General features: G+C 44.7%; 2 protein-coding genes across 4 annotated transcripts; both read right to left on the minus strand.

Moving 5' to 3' along the window:
* Positions 1–39: 39 nt before the first annotated feature.
* On the minus strand, positions 40–9,315 carry LOC120732485 (PILR alpha associated neural protein). 3 transcript variants are annotated; one of them, XM_040030127.1, is made up of 6 exons: positions 8,869–9,315; positions 8,305–8,361; positions 7,715–8,106; positions 7,253–7,331; positions 2,258–2,404; positions 40–1,578 (listed from the first exon to the last, which is right to left on the minus strand). In XM_040030127.1, exons 2-6 carry the CDS (start codon positions 8,313–8,315, stop codon positions 1,557–1,559), a joined length of 651 nt encoding a protein of 216 aa, XP_039886061.1. In that variant the 5' UTR covers positions 8,316–8,361; positions 8,869–9,315; the 3' UTR covers positions 40–1,556. The 3 variants fall into 3 exon arrangements, with proteins under 3 accessions (XP_039886061.1, XP_039886060.1, XP_039886062.1); XM_040030126.1 differs by lacking the exons at positions 8,305–8,361; positions 8,869–9,315 and having other exon boundaries at positions 7,715–8,287; XM_040030128.1 differs by lacking the exons at positions 2,258–2,404; positions 8,305–8,361; positions 8,869–9,315 and having other exon boundaries at positions 7,715–8,287.
* A 119-nt stretch (positions 9,316–9,434) lies between these two features.
* On the minus strand, positions 9,435–20,283 carry si:ch211-154o6.3 (uncharacterized protein LOC563854 homolog). Its single transcript, XM_040030123.1, has 13 exons — positions 19,892–20,283; positions 15,205–15,323; positions 14,522–14,751; positions 14,058–14,181; positions 13,675–13,796; positions 13,106–13,192; positions 12,838–12,927; positions 12,458–12,546; positions 11,596–11,818; positions 11,374–11,496; positions 10,786–10,951; positions 9,940–10,028; positions 9,435–9,779 (listed from the first exon to the last, which is right to left on the minus strand). The coding sequence occupies exons 1-13, from the start codon at positions 19,979–19,981 to the stop codon at positions 9,673–9,675; spliced, it is 1,659 nt and encodes a 552-aa protein (XP_039886057.1). The 5' UTR covers positions 19,982–20,283; the 3' UTR covers positions 9,435–9,672.
* Between the last annotated feature and the right edge of the window lie 366 nt (positions 20,284–20,649).

Here is a 20,649-nt window from a genome sequence, read left to right on the forward strand (position 1 = left end):
TTTATTCAACATACACAGAAATAAACAGATAGGCAGAGCTAAAACGCCAGTATTGAGTCTTTATTGAACTTCCATGGTACAGAAAGACCACATTTCTACAGGAATGCTACTAAAAATCACAAGACTGGATATCTGGAGGATTGCACGAGCTACGCATGATGCCACCAGCACTATGTGTGTAGTGGGAATCTGTGTGTGTTTGTGTGTAACTGGTAGGGGGAGGGGAGGAGGGGGTCATGCCTCAAAGCTGCTTAGAAAAGTTGCCAGACACAAAGTGACATTTGGCTTTGAAAGGGTCTAAAAGACATCACTCACTGATAGGTAAAATAGACATTTTATAAATAATAGATTCAAAGCAACTCACAGGTGTATACATGCAGATTCACAGGAGATACAGAAACGATGCTCCTTGATGTTCTACTTTCCTTTGTGTTCTACCCAAGACAGCTAAAAAAATGATGATAATAATGTGAGAGGGAACGATGGTGGTTTTGTTTTCCAGATTGAGATACTTGGCTGTCGGGTGAAAAGAAGAGGGGGGAAAAAAAGAAGAAAAACATCTTGTTGTGGTAACATCAGTCCTTTGATCACATGTGCAGTTCACTGATACATCAATCTGTCTTTGTAGTGTACCATCCAAACCTTTGGGAAACATCGATTTTCAGCAGGAACGGTTCCTCGCTTCCATTCATGTCCTGAATATTTGAAGTACCTGTGCAGCGTCCGGCAGAAAAAAGGTTCGCCGAGAAAAGGTGAACGTCGGCCAGATAATTAAGAGAACAAATCATGAGGAAAAACTGAAACAAAAACAGGCTCCTCTGCATAGTGCAGAGGGATATAGCCACACTATTTGCATTTCGGGCGCCCAAAGCGGGGAATAAACAGCAGTTTTTGGAGCGTGACATGTTAAACACATTGGCTGCTGGCTACAGCCGTGCCAAACAGCTTTGTGAAATGCCCCGTTCAGTGTGTGGAGGTGCTCAGAATGGCTTTTTAACCATCTACAAGCCTGTTAATCTGAGCCAAATTTGAGTGTCATGTTATGTAAAAAGAAGACTCTGCCGGGATTGCCATTAATACTAAACAGCTTCACATGTGGGGCTGGATCGGTGGGAACAGTTGTGGAAGCACAGGTAGGGCATTTCGGGGATAATGGGATGCTTCATGGTTGTTTAAACTGCTTGTTTGTGAATTAGTCGTGGCGGGTCGAAGCTTAGCAGAGCTCGGGGCCAAATAAAGGCTGGAAAACGGAGAACATGTCACAGTGACGCAGATCCACATTAACAGAAATTTACACCAAGCCAGAAGGAAGGAAGGAAGGACGGACGGACGGAGGAAAGGAGGGAGATGAGTTCAGATGTTCCTTTTTTTTGTTTTTTGTTTTTTTAGACCTCAGGGAAGCAGGAGTGTTTTGTGATGGCTGGATACCTGGGATCCCTGAATTCATTTCACAGTTTAGAGAAAATAAAAACGGTGCTGCGGGCGCACCCTCCGGTCTTGTTGATGCTCCTCCTCAGGCCCCGTAGAAATGTTTACCATATGGAAAAACAGTCACCTCAGAGGTTCACAACAGGGATCCTGACACAGCAAGAGACACAGAGGAGAAGAGTGAGAGGGATAGAAGGAAAGGAAGAAGCTGGGGAGGCCCGGCGATGGAAGGAAAAGGCAGAAGAAGAGAGGAGAAGTGGAGCACAAAAGCCTGAAGCTGGAAAAGTTGTGTACATGCAAAAGGAACGCTGCGTCGCAGGGGGACGGAGAGGGTGGCGGGGGGGAGGAAGAAACGGAAGAGCAGCGAGGAAGGAGGAGAGGAAGGTGGAGGTGAAGCTGATGGGAGGGGAGGAAGTGAGAGGGGGAGCACTGGAGTGTAGCTCTATAATTATCCTGATTGAGATTAACTTTAAATACTCTCGAATATAAGCATCATTTCATGGAGGGTGGTTGGGCGCCTTTTTTGATAGGCCCAGGATGACTCATCCGGTGAGGGAGTTTAAACACTGATACATCTTAGAGCAGCGCCAACACTTCAGGCCTGAATACTCCACAGAGAATAGCACCACCGTCCAATTACACTCCAGGTACGTCCTTACAGTGCATGCGAAAAGGTAATACGGGTGCTTCACACACAGACACGGAAGAAAACTTCAATCCAGGGGTTGCACGGAGACTCGCACACGCACATACGGCTTAGAGACTGACACAAACACGCACGCACGCGCACACACTCGGGCCGTGTAGAGCTGGTGAGGCGACTCATTACCTCTCCCTGTCGGTGAAGGAGGAGGAGGTGCTGTGCAGCGTCTGCCGGCTGTCCTCCGAAGCGAGGGAGCGAGGGAGAGCGAGGGAGAGGGGGGGTGCTACGCCACGGGAAAGCGGGGGCGGATGCTGGGAACAGCTGCGATCGTAACTGGGAGAGAAAGGATAGTCAGATAGATAGATGGAGGAAGAAAGCGGTGGTGGTGGAGGAAGAGGAGGGGAGTAGGGGGACAAGATTTGCAAGGGATGAAGAGTTAAAGAGGCAAGCAGTCGGCATGGAGTGGGACACAAGTGCGAGGACGAAGAGAGATAAGACAAACGAGAAGAGAAACGGGGCATAAACAGATGCAATAAAGTTAGTTTGAGTTTGAGACAGATATTACAGTAAGAGACGGTTAGAGAGGGCGAGACGGATACGAGGAAACGACAGAGAGATTGAAATGAAGAGAGGCGCGGAGAGGAACGATAAGGAGAGCGATCAGAATGAAAGACACAGAGGGAGAAACAAAGTCAGAGAACATCAGGAACAGCCGATCCATTTAGCATCAGCGAACACATTATCCTGCCACTGTGAGAGAGAATTAGTGCACTCATCGGACTCATTAAAACACTGTCGGAGAGGGGAGAGGGGAGGGGAGGGGGGGGAGGCAGAGCGAGAAATGGGGAAGGAGACTTCACTGTGAGATGTGGGAGAGAGGGAGGGAGTCAGAAGGTTGGAGGTGGGAAGGATGCAACAAGGCGAAGAAACGGACGGAGCAGTGGCGCGTGACTGAGGTGTCGTGCCATTACTCCTGTAAGGAGAGGGGAGTTCTGGTGAAGACGCAGTTGAGAGGCACAGGTTCGGGCTCTTTGGAACACTTAGATGCACAACAAAGCTGTTCTCACCGCCATAAAAGCCCTCGTGCACCCTCATCGTCCCTCAGTAACACCTGTTCTTTCCTGGCTGACTCCTTCTCTCACTGTACGCGCACACACAAACACACACCGTCACACACTTGATGACATTAGCCACACTGACGATTTTAGGGCTGGGAAAATCACTGAGCACATATGCCGCTCTTCTATAATCATAATGAACTGGACTGTGGCCAATTTCCACTATAGGCTATCATTTCGGTCCATCTGTACCCCCTTCCCGTTCCTTCCGCGGCACTTTCTCCCTCTAACACATGGTGTTATTTACACATTTATGACACTGAAGTACGAGCCAGTCTATAGAGAGGAGCTGCTGCCATGTCTCCAGACTGAATCCCTGCAGTTCTCGCTATTCTAATACCACTTGGGATTCACTAAGCAGTGTAGGGGTTTTTTGTTTTTTGTTTTTTTGCCAGCGCCAGGTGAAGTAAGTTATCGAAACAAGAGCGAAGGCCAGTCTCAGGAACAGAGAGAAAGGGGGGCTTATCATGTATCAGCTCACGGCAAGCTGGAGGATTATCTGTGGATCTGCAGCCGGACTGGCGGTGCTGGGAGAGATAGGAGACTGGTGGGGGAGATAAGAGAAGTACCGGCTGTGCAGAGACAGGCAGCTTTAGAGCAAGGCACTGACGATAACTGGAACAAAGCGAGGAACCTAAAAGAAGTGTGTGTGTGTGTGTGTGTGTGTGTGGGGGGGGGGGGGGGGGGACGACAGGTATTCAACGAAAGGAAGAGAAAAAAAATCCAGTGGGAGCCGAAGGGGAAGGAGAAACGAGGAGGGGAGGGGTAGATGGGGAATGAGGGGTAGATAATGTACGAGTGTGGGAGCAAAATTGAGATTAAGAGAGAGCGTGAAAAGGGGATATGAGGGAGAACAAATCATACCGATGCAGGCAATGAAAAAAAAAAAGTGATACAACAGAAATTCAGGTAAGATGTGCAGATGAGATTACAGTAAGGAAGAGGAGGAGGAGTGCGAGAAGGGGGGGAGGGAGTGTGAGAGTGGGAAGAGAGGGGTCCCAGCGGTCAAATAAATGAGCCGTTATTGGTTTGATCAGCAAGGCGAAGAAGTGCTTCACTACATCGCGGAGAGATAATGGCCATGTGTGTACGGATCACCTCCTACCTGCCTCCCCGGCCTGAAAACATAACACATGCACACACACACCGCCCACTCTGCGTCTATACGCTCAGGGACGCCACGTGAACACCCAAAACTATAAGACAAGAGATCACTGGTTATAGTTAATGCTTAATCACTGCAACTTTAATGGCTCTAAATGATACATCTGTGCCAATCGTGACTTTTGGGAACACAAGTGCTGTTAATAAAGTCATTAGTGAGCAATTACTCAGCTCTCATTTAGGCCCGTAACATAATCGGCGACAGGCGCACAGACAAGACGGGCAGGCCAGCGTGTGCGGGCGAACACATCTGCAGCCATTAAAGTCTCCTCTTCAAAAAAAAACCCCACTCATCTAAACCCCATGCATCTGTCCCATTACACACATGTGGGGGGAAATGGTGTCTCTTGCTTACTCGCTTTATTTAAAAAAACAACAACAAAAGTCTAAATACTACTACATAAAAAAGCAAATTCAGCACTCTCCTAAACTGTCTATAAAACATGAGGCATCTGGGTTTTCTATGATGGATTTGACTTATAGGTCTCAAAATTAAAGACAATTAGGTGGTTATTAAAGCTTGTTTATGCCAATGAAAAACACCCATATGTCAAAATTTTGACTTACTCAAAAGTTTGAGTTAAAAATCCAAAGTTAAGTCAAAATGAACTCTGCCTGGCAAAAAAAGAGAAAGAAAGAAAACTCAGTGATGGAAACAAGTTCCATAGATGGTGCCATAAACCTGCATTTTTAATTTATTTCCAGCAGAGGGAGACTCATCCGGGTCCAAGAGGAAGCCTGGCTGTACAGGAGTCTAAGATAAAGTGGTAATGATGCTCACCTCAGAGCTGAAAATGAAACCAGTCCATAAACTGCAGTTCCTCTACTGGCCACTTGAGGCTGGCTACAAAAGTGAGTCAGTCCCCACTGACTTCTATGTTTAAATGGCCAACATACACCATTAAAAGGCATATTTGCAGCCTAGTATTAAATACAGTTTTGGCATCTATGGATTATTTAACCTTTATAACAACTGTACAGCAATGACATGTTTTATAAATCAATTGTTTTGATGTTTTTAAGGCTTAAAAGCTGTGGCAACACAGGTAGCTTCAGTCAATAGCTGCCTTTAAGCTCGAGTCACACAAGCCTAGATATCAGTGTGTTAGCACAGGCCCTGAAAGAAAAAATGTGTATTATGCAGTAGCTGGAGGTTGCTAGCAGTCGCTAGCATAAAACTGGTTGAAATAGAGATACACAGTGCTACACCAAAAACTTCTTGTAGTTGCTTTGGTTGTTAGCAGGTTACTGTGGTACCCTCAGTCTGCATGGAAAACAGCAGGTTGCCTGTAAATGATGCAAACCAGAAATAATGATATTCTGCCTTTAGAGAAGAAGTTGTTTGTTTAAAATGTGTTGGGTGGAGCAGTAAGGCATAACTTTTACAATGAAGGTGAATGTTTTCTGTTTGTGAACTCCATCACATTTTTTCGCAATTACTGCTCAGAGAGTAAATGCAGAGACCGCAGACAAGCCGGCGTTATTCATGTCAACTGTGGGTGACTGTGGTAACATGCTAGCAGGCAAAGTAATCACAAGGAAGTTTCTGGTGGAGCACCGTCAGGAACTTCCAGCGACGGTGCAAGTCTGTGCTTCAGTTTTAATGAGTGAAATTCACAGCAGTATTTTAATCAGTCTGTTAATTAAGACTAATTAGCAGATGTCTGTGTCTTTGTGTTGCTCACATACAGTTTATGGATGCTACTTGCTCAGCTTGCTAACCCGAGTTCGTTAGCCTTAGCCAATTACTCCGTCCACTTGCCCAAATACAGCAAATACAGGCTCCACAAACCAACATGGTCAGCAGCCAAAATGCTAAATTTGAAGCTTCCACCAAACAATGGGTGACATCATGGCTTCAAAGGTATGTCCACTTCCTATGTAAAGTCTATCCTAACGAGTTTGTTTTGGGTCTTATTAATTTAAGAGAAGATTATGAATTTTACTTAGCAAATCATGCTCCCATTCGGAGTAAAATAATCAATAAAGCAGGCTGTGATTCAGCCCATGGCTAGCATGTGATTAACACAGTGTTACCTATTAGCACGCATACTTGCTTACTGGTTAAAAAAACAAGAGAGCGACATCTCAAGGACTCAGCACAAGTGAAGACTTTGTTAACCCACCGGTGACATCACAGTTTATGGCCTCGTTTTCTTTTACATATGCTTTACTCTGTTAACACTTATGACCTGTCCTGACAAGTTTCTGAGTCAGGTATAACCTACAGTGAAGATTAAGCCAAGATTACGATTTTGCCTTTCTGCACCCTCTCCTCACTGTCTTTGGATAACAACCAGGTCATCAAATCGAGATTAGTCCACTTACAATTATTAAAATATTAATGAAGTGCAATTATCTAGTAATTAATGAGATAAAAGTCTGAAGACAGAAAACAATTTTTTTTCTGTAGCAGAATATTTTGTTTTTAATCATCTCATTACGCCTCAGGTTTTTCTTTCAACTCCTTGGTGGGGTTACAAATCCCCATGTTGGGACTGTTCTAATCAAACATTCAGCTGGCCTCAACACATCCCTGCTTTAATGGAAAGAACCATGATTTTAAAATAAAGAACAAAAACAAGATGATAATTAGCAGCTCATACACCTCTCTCAACATTAAAGTGTCCAAGATGCTGCTACATTCATATGCTTCCACTGAAGCGTGCAATTTCAGTTTTTGGAAAATACCCAGTTTCTATTTCTTACCATTATAAAAAAAAAAAAAAGGCCCTGAGGTATTTTAACCAGAAGAATCCAGTAACACCACCCTGCTGCGTGTCAGGCTTACACGAGGAAAGTCGCCTCATCCTTACTCAGCAATGCCCACCTCATATTTATGTGGTCATGGACACAAACACACACACGACACGGTGGAGGAGAGAATTTTGGTTCCTACCAGAGTTTGGCTGTAATGATGACTGCTGTCAGGATGAGCAGCGAGGAGATGGTCACGGTGACATAGAACTGTGGGTCCACTGTAACACACACATTTACACACACACTCACGAAGTTATTCATCTCAGATTGTTTAGCTGTATCCAGAACAAAAGAAGAAAACAGTGTAGCCAGCTGAAACATCAAATTGGACGTGCAAGACTCTAGCCTCCAACTATCACACCCATCCGATGACGTCTCCTCTGTGTTTTGCAGTTATGACAGCGGCTAATTCTTCCCTGTGAGTGATGAGAACTTTATTAGGCAATCCCCGCCGCAGACACAGCCGGGTGCACACAGCTGGGTGTCAGCCTTCACCCTCATGACAGCTAATTCCCTAGAGGACTCCTGGCATGTGAGTGTGTTCGCTCACTGCAACTCATGGACACCTTTATTTAGAAATCCTTCATCTCTTGATGCCCACCTTCCTCAGGCTCTGTCTCCTCTGCCTCAGTCCCACCATCCTCCACTCCCTTCTTGGGCTCCAGTGGTGGCTGCATGCTTTCGTCAGGGTAAAGCCAGTTCTCAGGCGTGGCGGTGCTGGCCTCTTGCTGGTTCCCGTGCAGGTACAGGTGATCGGTTTCCTGGCTGGAGAGGAAGTGGTAGGTCTCGTCCTCCAGCTGCTGCGTGGGACCCCAGACCACCGCCCACAGAGGGGTGGGCGTGACTTGGGCGGTGACGGACAGCTGGACCGACAGGGCGTCCACCTGCTCCTCGGCCTCTCTGTCGTCACGGTTACAGGTGGAGGGCTGTGTCACCAAAGCAACCAGGAGGAGAGAGATGAGGCCAGTCAGTCGTGCGACAGGAGAGATGGAGCTGGAAGGAAAGGTGAAGGAGAAAGGATGAGAGAGGGTGGAGTGACAGGACAGTTCTCTGAGAAAATGCATTGTCCGCGGCCGCCCTGCACGACCTCAACAGCTTAGACATTGATTCTCAAGCCGGCCATCACTCAGAATGACATTTTATGCATCTGCGTCCCACACATCTCTCCACCTCAGAAACTATCCATCTTACCATCTCTCCATCGCTTCACTCTGTTCACTGAGACTCCTCTTCTCCGATCATCTCTCTCTGTAAGATAAAACAGAGGGGCAAGAGAGGAATAAAAGCCAGAAAGGGGGGAGGGTCCTGCTTTTTGTCGCCTCCTTTCTTCTTCTTCTTCTTGTGTTTTGCCACATAAAATCCATGTAAACACAGACAGCAGCAAGAGTGCTGGCAAAAAGCCAACTCTGTCACATTTTGAAAGAAGCACACACGCGGACTCCCCGGGGCATCACAATCTAAAGCTCAACTGTCCGCCACATGTTCACACACATCTGCATGGTAAAAAAAAAAACATCCAGAAGTACACACCGGCCGTCTGCTCTGCCCTGTCACACACATCCACAGCGCACACACACCTGAGCACGGCACATTAATCATCATTAGAGTCGTCATGCATGGAGCGAGCACTCTATAAGTCACTTTGAGCAGAGAGAGATAACTTCCTATCAACAACTACTGCATAAATGCCACAGAAATGTCACTCAGAGACACACGAACACACGCGCTCCGACACATATCAGTTATCATGCCTACCTCTGGCTGTGGAGAGAGGGAATGAGAGAGGGAGACAGAGAGAAAGGGGGAGATACAGGGAGAGAGAGAGAGTGAGGGAGGGAGGGGAAAAAAAAGCATCGGTTGCCTTAGCGACTGAGACATGCAGAGTCTGGTGGAGTAAGAGAGGGGAGAGAGAGCGACGTGGGGAGGGCAAGAGACTGTAGGAAAGAGATTTAAATGCTAATTATGTGTTTTTTTTTAAATGGGTTCAATTAAACGGACACAGAGGAAAAAGAAATGAATTTGACGAGCCAAACAGAAATGATACCGAGGACGACATTAATAAGCTCATTTTGGAGGCGGAGGTTAAAAAAAAAAAGAAGAAACCTCTCCAATTGTGTTTACAAAGACAGCAAGGACACCCCAGAGAGAAAAAAAGAGACAGAAATACAGACAGTAAAGAGGAAGAGGCGCGAGAGAAAGGAATGACGGGAATAAAATTTAATTTACATTCATTTACGCTGGCAGAGGAGGCTAAAGAACTGGTGTTTCCAGAGGAGACGGGGTCAGACGGAAATACAAAAAGAGCAAAAAAGAGATGCAAATTTGTTGGTGAGAGTCACAGTGTGACAGCTTTATTGTATGTGAAAATAATATTTACACAGAAAACAATCTGCTTATCGCGCTCACACGCACACTCGCTCACTTTCTCCTTCCAACACTGATACTCGGTCTGTCACACTTCACACCCCTGCACCCTCCCTCACTGTCACTTCGCTCCCACCCTCTCATTTCCTCTTCATGGCTGCAGGCCGTGGTGTTCTCGGCACGAGAAAGCGGCGCTCACTGGAGAGCGCAGCGGAGCCACGAGCCGGACCCTGCGTCCTCCTCCGCGGCGGCGGACCGGCTGTCTTTTCCTTCATCGCCGCCTTCGTCGTTATCCTCGTAATCTAAATTAGACGAGGGGGTCATAACGATTTTTCACGACAAGCATCACCTAAAATTAACACGACCGTATTCATTTCGGCAATTCCACGGTTGCTCATTAAACGTGTGAGGCAGCAAATGAAGATGTGAATGTGTGTGAAATTGCAGCGTGTGTGTGTGTACCATCAGTCTCCTCATCATCTTCAGTGTCTCCCTCTGACTCCAGTAAACAGGAATCCATTAGACTGTCTATCCTTGCCGTGACATCACCCCTGTAACATTTACACCCGCAATTAAATAAAGCAGGCGCTTTGAACTCGTTATAGTTCACAGAAGAGCCCGATTTCATCTCAAGTGGACCAAACAGTAAAACTACTGCATAGCAACCTATAGATCACGCTCTGGCAACACTCGCATTTAGAAAACAGATGAAAAACAGCCTGAGATGTCTGAGGAAAAAGGTGCTGCTGTAGAAATACGTCTCAATTTTGCATGTTCACTCAATCTACTCTCATTAGATGTGCATTATAATTTACACAGCTGATCTACAAAGGCACCAAACCTTCATATGTGGAGTAAATCACAACTGAACAACCGAAGTATGTTCTGATTAATGAGTCCTCAAACTCGGTGTGTCGTGGAAATACTTTCAACTTTTCACAGATTTTTACTCCCGGTACAGTCAAGCTGGTACCACTGCACCGAGATTTCGTCAAAAAATTGGAAGCATTCATGACTTTTCTTTGCAAACCTGTCCAGTGGACCAGATTGGGCCCTGTGGCAGGCTGGTTCTAGCCCCTTATGTTCGTCTTAGATTTAACACCCCCTGAACCAAAAGCATGATATCAAGATAAATGTGTGTGTCAAAATCAATTAAACCCATTAGCACATTAAATCCAATTATAGCTTTAGAATTAAAAGTGCAGCTGACCTCAGAACAAACAATGAATATTCAAATAAGGAAGATAATTGAGCAGCTTGGATCTATAATCTTTTTAAGCCAGTGGTGTTGACAAGTATCGCTCCCACCTTTGCCTCCCGGAACTCGGGAGCTGCTCCCAAACGATGAGGTCTTGACCTCCGGTGACCCATCGGTGGTCTCCGCTCCCAGTGGTCCATGCTGCAAAGCAGATGATTCTGGGAGCGTCAGGCCAGGTCAGAGAGGCCAGGTACCGACACTGAGGCAGAGAGAACACTAGAGAGAGGAGAGAGACACGATAGGACCGGAAGTCAACGGAGGAACATAAAGTGTGTAAAACTGCGTTTTTACATTCTCGGTAAATTTAAATTGGTTTGCTCGTTTTCCAGCAATTCAGCACTGGTCCCCAGTCTAGAACCAGTTCCGCATATTTCGCCTCCCCTAAAAAATAGCTGGCAGAAACACACCATCACCAATCTGCTGGCCTCAAAGCTGGAATTGCTGCGGGATGCAGCCCCCAGACTCTGTCCACAATGATCTCCTTCCCACGGTAATTATCCCAGCTTCTGTTAGCAACACTGCATAATTATTGGTTTTCAAAGGTGCCAAAAAATGGTCTGGTTCTCTGATGATACCAAAGCAGTGCGGGCTTTGCAACAGCACCTGCAATGGTAAAAAAAGAGAGATGTGGGACTCACAATTTAGCCTGCTCTCTCCATTCGCCAGATCGTAGCAGGATCCAATTAGGAGGCCTCCCGTCTGGTGAATACAATCTGTTACTCCGGTGATACTGCTGTGATTGGTCAGTCTGGTCATCGTTCCTGTGATAATTGGACAGATGTTAGGTGGAAGGATTATGCAGATTTCACTAAATCTGCCTTCCTTTTTGGATCTTCCTCTCTGACACACACACAGCCTACCGGTCCTCCAGTGCAGGATTTTGAGCCAGGCTCGACCATAAGCCAGGAACACTCTGTCTCCCCGCGGGCTGAGGGTTAGACGCCCGCACGCCTCCCCTCCGCAGCCTGTCACCTGGCTGTTCCAGTGGTGAAGCAGCCTCAGGGGGTCTCTATCCGAACCCCGGTTCTCCCACACAGACAACCCTCCCTCAGCCGAGCCGCTGAACACCAGTGGACCCTGAGACTGCGGAGGGCACAAGAGACACAGTTGTCATGGTGATTTAAGTCTTTACCCTGTGTGTGTGTCTGTGTACACGTGTCTTAGAGTGAGTGTATGCATGTTAGTGCAAATGCAAGAGAAGTGTGTGAACAGTTTTAAAATGTCTCTGTGCTTCTGCTGCTGGTTATAAATGGATTTTGCGTTTTGCATGATAAACAACACAGAGGATGACAATGATGTGCTACGCTTTAATGCTTCAGGCATATTATGATGATTGCAAATTGAAAAAAAAAAAATGTGCATATCCAGCTCTGGGTTTCAATATTCATAAAAAAGCCTTTTTTCGCTCAAAATATATACAGTATGCTCTAAAATTGGACGAGCTCCACAGCTTACATCTTAACAAATATCTTTGATTTCCATTTGAAAGCAATAAACAAGGAAAGCTTGCGTGAGGATGATGTGAAGAAATATAGCCATTTGATTTCCGGGGAAGAGGCTTTTTCACAAATTACTAATCAAGAGTTTGAAAAACTACGTTAGACAGCCACAGAAGGGAAACGAAAAAACTCTTCAAGTTAAAAATAGGCTGAAAATGAAAACAGCTTGAGCATCCTCCGTGTGAAGAGAGCGTGATGGTCAGCAGGTGAGTGACCCACCCACCTGGATGGAGGTGACGGCTTCCTGGTGAGCATTGACTGACTGGCAGTTTTGGAAAGTGTCCCAGCTCCAGGCTTGAACTTTCCCCCCGTCTGCGGGGTGACAGAGTGTGAGGTTAATACGCGCTGACAGGCGACTGGCAGTCATTATTGTGGGTTACGGTTGACCCACCTGAGCCTGGCTGCCTAAACTGTGTGCCTCCATCACTGTGATTCAGCTCGATAACTCTGAGCTGCTCTCCCTAACTCACTGGCAGATGATGCCACATTGTCAGACTCTGCATGCATATTAGTCCCATAAACAACAACAACAACAAAAAATGGGCACATACATGCACAAAAATAGATATGTCACCAACACATACTGTCCTCAGGAAAACACACCTGATCCAGTGATGATGTAGCCATCCTCCTCCGGCACAAAGCAGAGCGCGGTCACAGCGTTGAATGTGTAGATAGACTTAACACACTGCCCTGAAGGAAACAGTAAAAATCTAATTTAACTGACAGGGCGCAGGCCATCAGTCACACAGGCAAACATTGATTACGATGCACACATTTCCCACACACAACCCTCAGGCTCCATCTACCTATATATGTATGTCACTCTATGTCGCTGTGTGTGTGTGTGTGTTTGTGTGGTTAAGCCTACCAATACTCAGGGCCCAGATCTTCACATAGCAGTCCACTGAGCCACTCAAGATAAACCTCTCTTTGTCGGACAAAGACAGGGACCAGGCTGTCGAGGGGGTACGCGCAGACCAAACAAAGAGCAGAATGGGGACAGAGGAGGGGAGACGGAAAGAGAAAAGAGATTACGCTGGCAAAAAGCTGTAAATAAGTGATGATGCGCAAATTAAAAAAGAGGAGACCGCAAGACAAAGACTGAAAATGACTAAAAAGGAACCATGTAATTAGTAAGAGAGACTATGGTTCGACTGAGCTGCGTCATCAGTTCACTTCTAGACTTGGTATTTTAAGTTGGGGAAGCAGGTGGGGAGGGGATGTAGGAGGAGAGCCGGAGATGTGTTGGAGTGCAAATGATGGAAGGCTGCCTGCTTCAGACAGACAGTGAACTCTCTAAAGTGTCCACTGTGGTTACCTCTCTCTGGGCTGATCTGATGAACTGCTCCTATAATTACCAAACCGCAGGACAGAGGCATTACTCAGCTCTGCTCGGCCCACATGTTAGGATGTGTGTGTGCGTGTGTGTTTCCTCACCCAGCCTCTTGCAATACTCAGGGGGAGGTGCTGCCAGACAGGTGACCCCGCCGGTGTGACCTCCTAAGTTCTTGTGCTCTGTTGCAGTGGGAACGTGCCACACCTTCACTGTCGTATCTCGACTTAAGAGTGAGAATGACGGACGGGAAGAAAAAGGGAGGGCCCAGGAGGAAAGAAAGAGAGAGGGGGGAGAAAACAAGCAAAGTTAAAAGGCGTTCCACATAAACCGCAAGAGATTTGCGCCGAGTGATCAGGCGGAGGAAGAAAACCAAATATATGTCAGACAGCGAGGGAGAGAGCAAGAGCCTATTAAGTGATAAATTAGGTGAAATGTTCACTTTGCATATCCATTATGCAAATCGAGTCTTCTTTTCCTGCTTTACCTCCCAGAAACCACCAGGTTGTCAACAGCAACCACGCAGGTGACTATGTCACTGTGACCCTGCAACAGCCTCAAGCGAAACTTCGCCTTCTCCCACGACGCTTTGAGGGATGTAAATTCAGCTTCTGTAAAAGAAATGATTTGTGCAATTAGCAGTGTTGACTCATCAGCACCCTGGCTCGTTAATCTACACACTTCTTCAATATGGATTAGTCTGCCACTGCAAAGCGTGGGGCTAAATTAGCTCCAAGGATGCAAAACGTGGGCCCTGTCTTCAGGGAAGCATATGCAGCCAGTTGGTTTTAAAACTGGCAGCCTCGTGAGCTTGTTAGGACTCCTTCGGGGCAAAGAAGAATAATCTGATTTTAGATGTTAATCACAAATTAGGGCACCGCTTTGTGCTTTTAACTGCCAGTGACAAATCGTAACGGCAATCTCTCCAGCCACTTTTCTTAATTATCCCACCTTCCTGACGTAGTAGCCGCTCCTCGTCAGAGCCCGCGCAGTCGCCTGACACGTCCCGACAGTTATCTGACACCTCGGCCGCCGCTGTCCTTTCCCGCTCTCTGCCCATCTCCGCCTTCCTCTGCCTGGCAGCCGGGGCTGGCGCTGCTTGAGCTCTGGACTCCTCTTCTCCCTTAAGGATCTTGGAGGCTGGAGGCGTCTGTGATGGAAGGGCCTCAGGGACATCCTCCCTGTGCCAGTGCAGAAAGCAGGTGCTGAATATATAATCGAGATGCAAACTGCACACAGTCACAGCTTGGTGACAGTGAGGATACCTGCGGAGGATCTCCAAGTGTCATACAAACTAAAATAATACTCCTGTAAGAGTAGTAGTCTGTAGTCTGCCTGCCAGGAGAAAATCAGCGTACTTCATTCAGTTTTATGTTAATGTCCACAGACATGCGGATTTCCCTCCTTAGGGGCTCCAATAAGGACAACGACATCCCTGAATGATGTTTACACATGACGAGCAGGAGAAAGTTCCAAATTTCCTAAAGCATGACAGTATTTGACCTGCAATGTGTTTGGATAGACATACAAAACAGATCAAAGGCTTCAAAGTGAATGTTGTTGCTTTTGAAGAATTATGTTTCTCTTCATCTGCCCCCCCACCCGTGGCTGGTACCTCTCCCTCACTTCCTTACACTTGTCTTTTCATCTTCTCCTTTTTTCCGTCTCCCACAATCCCAAGAGTTTGCTGCGGGCCAGAAAGCTGCAGCTGAAGCTCAGCCAATCTGGAACGAAGCTCCGCCTTCCTGGAGATCTGAGAAGGGAAGAGGCACGAGATTGGTTGTAAACCAAGCTGCTAAATCCACAAGTTGTTTATATGCACAACCAACATACCCGGCCTGTCTCGATTTATTAGACTGCAGCCCGCAACATACAGCATACTCCTGTTAGATTGTGAGCTTTGAAATATGCATGAATGAGTGAATCAAGCGTGTCAATTTTAGATTAGGTGGCTGGTTCCTCGGTTAAAGGAGCACTCCCCTAGTTTTTATTTCTCAATTTATTTGTCAGCGTTTTACTCTGCCTGTGAAAATCAGTGTTTGTATCTTTCGTGGCTCTCGGCGGAGCTTCGAAATCATCGTGGTTTTTACCAGCAGGAGATTGCGGAATACAGATTTTTAAGACACGGGTTCAGGCATTTAAAAATCTCCAAGGCGCAGTGCATCTAACACGCTATTGCATTGTGGGAAATGTATTCTTAAAACAGAACAATAAAGTGTTGCTGTGTAATCGTAATATTTGATCATCAGCTGTGGAAGAGCCACTTTAATCTAGGTAAGACTAGTTAAGACTGCCGTCTACTTTTCTAATTAAAAATGGAACCAGCAAATAGATCTGTCAGATGAATTATTTAAAGAAAAGGCACAACGTTTCACTCTAAAACAGGGGTATCAAACATGCAGCCTCTGCAGGCCACAACTGGACCACCTATTGTGGCATGCACATATATATAAATACCTAGAATGGACAGGAGGGCAGGCTAGAGGTAGCAGAGCTGAAGATTTTCATTAGGAGTGGATTAGATCAGAATGACAGCTCAAATAAGTATCAAGGCAGAGATGGTTTGGAGTTGTGCAGGGGAGGGATAGTGGAGATACTGGACAAAGGATGCTGAATGTGGAGCTGTGTGTAGTGAAGGAGGACATGCAGAGGGCTGATGTGAGAGAAGCGGATACTAAGGATAGGTGGGAGGAAGATGATCGACTGTGGCAACTCCTAAAGGGAACAGCCAAAAGAAGAAAAAGAAAAAGATTGTATTTTGTTGGATAAAAATTGTTTTGAAAGAGGTTAATGATTCAGACCTCTAAGATCATGACATGAGCCATTCTTCTCATTTTTACAGGCTTCATATAAACAAAGACATTCCCTGTGGCAAGTAGGTTTTGGAATGAAGATCCATGATCACAAAGTTACAAGTTTCTTTGTAATAACAGAACGTGGAAAAACTGCACTTATTTTTCTAAAACATCTCAGGTTGCACTTCATCTGTTTTGTGAATGGGAGGCTTGTTAAACACATTCAGAAAGTCGATCTTCACATTGTATAAGAAAAAAGGAGAATTTAAAAGTCTGCTTTTATTACACGATTACTATGAAGTGTTTTCACCGGTAGGACCCACCTGAGATCAAACTCGGTTCCTAGTGGCCTATGAACTTAAATGAGTTTGACACCGCTGCTCTAAAATGTAGCGAAGTAGAGAAATAAATGGTAATGCTGAAGGAAAGCACATCAAAATTAAGTTTCTTCTCCCACACGGCAAAGTAACACTTCATTTTTCACCTTTATTGGATTATTGTGATCTGCTCTTTATGAAAGAATCCCACTACGTTGGATACTCTAAACCATTGTGCCTTACCTTTTATTACTAGCTGTGAAAACTGCACATAACACTGTTCTCTAAAGTGATAAGAAGCCAGCTGTATATGTCCAAAGACTAAAGCAGGCTGTTATAAATGAATCTCTCCTTGGCCTGGTTCCTTCCTCTGATTGGTTTAAATACACATGTGTTTAAACCACGAATGTTTGCTTGCAGAGTCTAAATAAAGTCAGACGCACCTGCTCCTCTTCCTGGTTTCTCCTATGGAACAAGCTGAGATGTTTGAACTGGTTAGTATGGGGATTTTTAAGCTATTTTTTAAAAGACTGCAGAAGCAGCAGGTGCATTTACTCCTAAATTTGCACTATAATTGATTTGAAATTGTACCCGTTTTGATCTTTTCCTGCACATAAAGTCGATATCATCTTCCCTGTATTGGTTTTTTTAATCTAAACTTTCATCACATTAAGTAAAGGACACAATAAAGCCACTTTCAGCTGCTTCCTTATTCACAAGGGGTCGCCACGGCAGGTGGCTTTGCAGATGTTTTTTTTATGCTGGCTGCTTTTGCTGACGTAACCCTCAGGGGATTGGTTTCTCCTCCTGGGATCAAACTGAGGATCTTTCACTTGTTAGGCGAGTGTGTAAACCACTACATTGTGAAGCAAAGGATGCAATACTAAAAACTCTGAATATAACTGCATTTTAACAACACTGCAAAGAAAATGTTGCTACTCTTTTATGTTTTTCAGTCGCTTCATCACATTGCAATAGAGAGACGATCTGTTTTTGTAAATAAGAACTGATTTAATTTGCACAATATGTTTGTTATTGTCACCGTTTCATATTACCTTTATGTTTTGATTCGTTTTTTTATGACGTAAAGTGTAAATGCTCCCGACTGACTTCCTCATAATCAGCTGATTTTTTTAGACTTTATCATTTGGGTTTGCTCAATGATACCGTCAAATATGTCAGTGGTTGTTCCTGCTGCATTTCGTTGCCTCAATCCCTGTTAATCTTGTGTCATTTTTCTTCTTGCATAAGATGGCGTGTCCCTTTCACTCACTTTATGAAACTTTAGAGGGAAGCAAGGTCATTATGCTAACAGTGAAACTAAAAAAAGAACTAAACTGATACAAGCTAAATCACTCTTTGAAACAAAATTGAATTAAAAACAAAAATGTCAAAAAACTCCAGCGGGAAGCATCCAGTTGCTGTGATACTTGTAGTGTCCTAATCTGCTGGCTCATCTCAGATCATCCTCTGTGATCCAGGTCCTACTTCATTTTCAGAATAGATATATTCAGGATCCTCTTTGTGATATCTTTCCAAACTGAGGGTTTTACTGCATATACATAATTCTGGCAGCACAATATTATAACCAGTATTTTACATAAGTGGGGCTCATTTATTTTAGTTTAACATCCATTTCTGTTTCTTAAATGGACAGGTATGCATAAACTTCTATTATGTAAGGTAACAAAGACTTTTTACCCTAACTACAGCTGGAAATATGCATAGTTACACCATAAAGGTCAGGTTTAAGCCAAGAAATTATACAGAATCTGATTATACAGAACATGTCAGTACCAATGTTGCTTCTTCATTTCACAGCCAAACGCTGCATTCGTAAGTGCTGAAATGTGACTGTATTAGAAAATGCCTTTGGCACAGAGGGAATCACAGCGAGATGATGGAGATGAACCTGGTATCTAAACGCAGGTAAATATTACAGCTTTCACGTGCTTTGACTGGCCATCTATCTCAAATGTGGATATGACCCTTGAAAGTTTACCCAGCATGCAACGTTTGACGTTTTCTCCAGTGAATGATGAGAAAACAAATCAAACATGAAGGATGCCATTGCTTGTTTGTGTTACTCCATGTCACAGAGATTAAACTGGTGCCATGCAATTGAAACTATGATGTACAAAGTTTGTCTTTAGACTTTGACACCTGGAGTTTTATATATGTTATTATATATACAGTTATAGAGAGAGAGAGAGAAAAAGCTCCAAATTTCAGCCCACCTGAGGCCCTGCAACTCATAAAATGCTTATATAGTAAGAAGATAACAACTTTCATGGATTCATTAAATAGACTAAAGTTATTGCACAAATCAAATGAGCTGGCTCTGAGGGGTCAGGTGGGAAGCACTGGTTGTTTTTCATTGAATGAAGGTTCTCAAACTGACGGAACCAGCTAAACTTAAGGTTTAAAGCTCCGTCCAGATCCTTTACACGTGCTTTTAAAAGTGCCTTCATCTAAGAATATATAATTAAAAGAAAAACGACCCTATTTCAGATGATGTGCAGGCTATTTTCCACAACTATGAATGCAGGTGTGTCTTGAAATTGAAATTTTGGCTTGCATTGTTTATGCACAAAATGTTTGGGAAAAACGCTGCCAAATGCCTTTCAGCTGGAAATGTGTGTCACGCCATGCATGCATGCATTTACAGTCCTGCTGCCAGAACCAGGGGCAGCTCAGTACACGGAAATCACTGCTGTGGGGCTCGGCCACTCTCTTATTGCATTCACATTCTGGTCTTTAACACGCAGAGGTTCTCCTGAAGTTTCTGATTATTATATTTTCCAGATGCATTCGGCTCAACCTGTGATCTTCTGCTGTTCCTGGGGCGAAAACTGTCAAATTATTCATTGCACGGTTATTATTAATGCATGTTAATCATGGCTTTACGATGCCAACACTGTTAGTTTTAAGAAGCCTTACTTCACACCTTTTTGCAGCTGACTTGTACTGCGTGGCAAACCTCTAATGCTTACATTGACTGTGTGGTCTATTGAATAGACAGCTTTGTTGTAGTGACTGTCTAGCAGGTCGATATCTATCTGATGTTTTTAATTTAGGCTAAATGTGTGTCTGTGCTGCTCTTGCAGGTATAACCTCGTGCTTCACCTGAGGGAAATTTATTCAGGATTTACACACAGGCTACACGGAGATGTAATGAAGAGGGAAAGGCGAATGAAGTGTTTCTGTACCTTGAATCTTTCCTCTGGGGTGAGATTGATTTTTATTTCCAGATTTTCAATCTGTCTCAACTTCTTCTGCAGCTTCCTCACCTCCCCCATTGGCGTTGTCTAACCCGGTTAGCTACACTTTAAAACTGGCTTTCAAGTTGGAAGAGAGCGTCAAACAAACAGCATTTCCTTTAAATAAAGAGTCTGAAGCGGTTTAAATAAATAAAGATGCATCGAGAGGCTTAGCAGGGCGGCTCAGAGACGTGTCGCCGGATGTTGACGATGTGTTAGAGGTGTATTACTGTCCTTACAGCGCCACCATGTGGCCCGTTCAGAAAGAGGCGCTAAATCCCGTTAATAAATAATAAAAGTACACCATGTCCTTACTTAAAAACACTGTAATGCGTATGTACGGTTTCGCATACACGAAATGATATAACTGTGTGAGGCTCTTCTTCAAAATCCAGGCCCTGAAGGTCACCATGACAACCGGAGGACAGAGCTGTAAAACTGTGCTGCATTCAAATGTACTCCCCATAGCTTGTATTTCTGAGCGTCCGACGAGTGAAAGACACTCGTTAAAAAATAAATGAATAAATAAAAAATTTAAGGAAACACAAAGTCGGTTAAACTTCATTATTCAGAGATACAATGTGTCCACTTAGGAAGCACTAACCACTGTGGATCATTTAACCTGCTTTCGTGCAAAGAAAGTGACAACATGAATAGTGGAGAGGCAACAACAAACAGCACTCCCCCCCAAAAGGGTATGCATTTTA

Source organism: Simochromis diagramma, unplaced genomic scaffold, assembly GCF_900408965.1.
Source record: "Simochromis diagramma unplaced genomic scaffold, fSimDia1.1 OVJJ01000361.1, whole genome shotgun sequence".
NCBI lineage: Eukaryota > Metazoa > Chordata > Actinopteri > Cichliformes > Cichlidae > Simochromis > Simochromis diagramma.

Coding starts and splice junctions, on each gene's coding strand:
- LOC120732485 (XM_040030126.1), bottom strand. CDS start 8,177: ATGCATTTTCTCAGAGAACTGTCCTGTCACTCCACCCTCTCTCATCCT. Junction 2,405..7,252: donor ATCATTACAGCCAAACTCTG/GTAGGAACCAAA, acceptor TTTCTCTCCCAG/TTACGATCGCAGCTGTTCCC. Junction 1,579..2,257: donor TCCTTCACCGACAGGGAGAG/GTAATGAGTCGC, acceptor TTGCTGTGTCAG/GATCCCTGTTGTGAACCTCT.
- si:ch211-154o6.3 (XM_040030123.1), bottom strand. CDS start 19,981: ATGGGGGAGGTGAGGAAGCTGCAGAAGAAGTTGAGACAGATTGAAAAT. Junction 15,324..19,891: donor CCCCAGAGGAAAGATTCAAG/GTACAGAAACAC, acceptor TTCCCTTCTCAG/ATCTCCAGGAAGGCGGAGCT. Junction 10,952..11,373: donor TGGAGAGAGCAGGCTAAATT/GTGAGTCCCACA, acceptor TCCTCTCTCTAG/TGTTCTCTCTGCCTCAGTGT.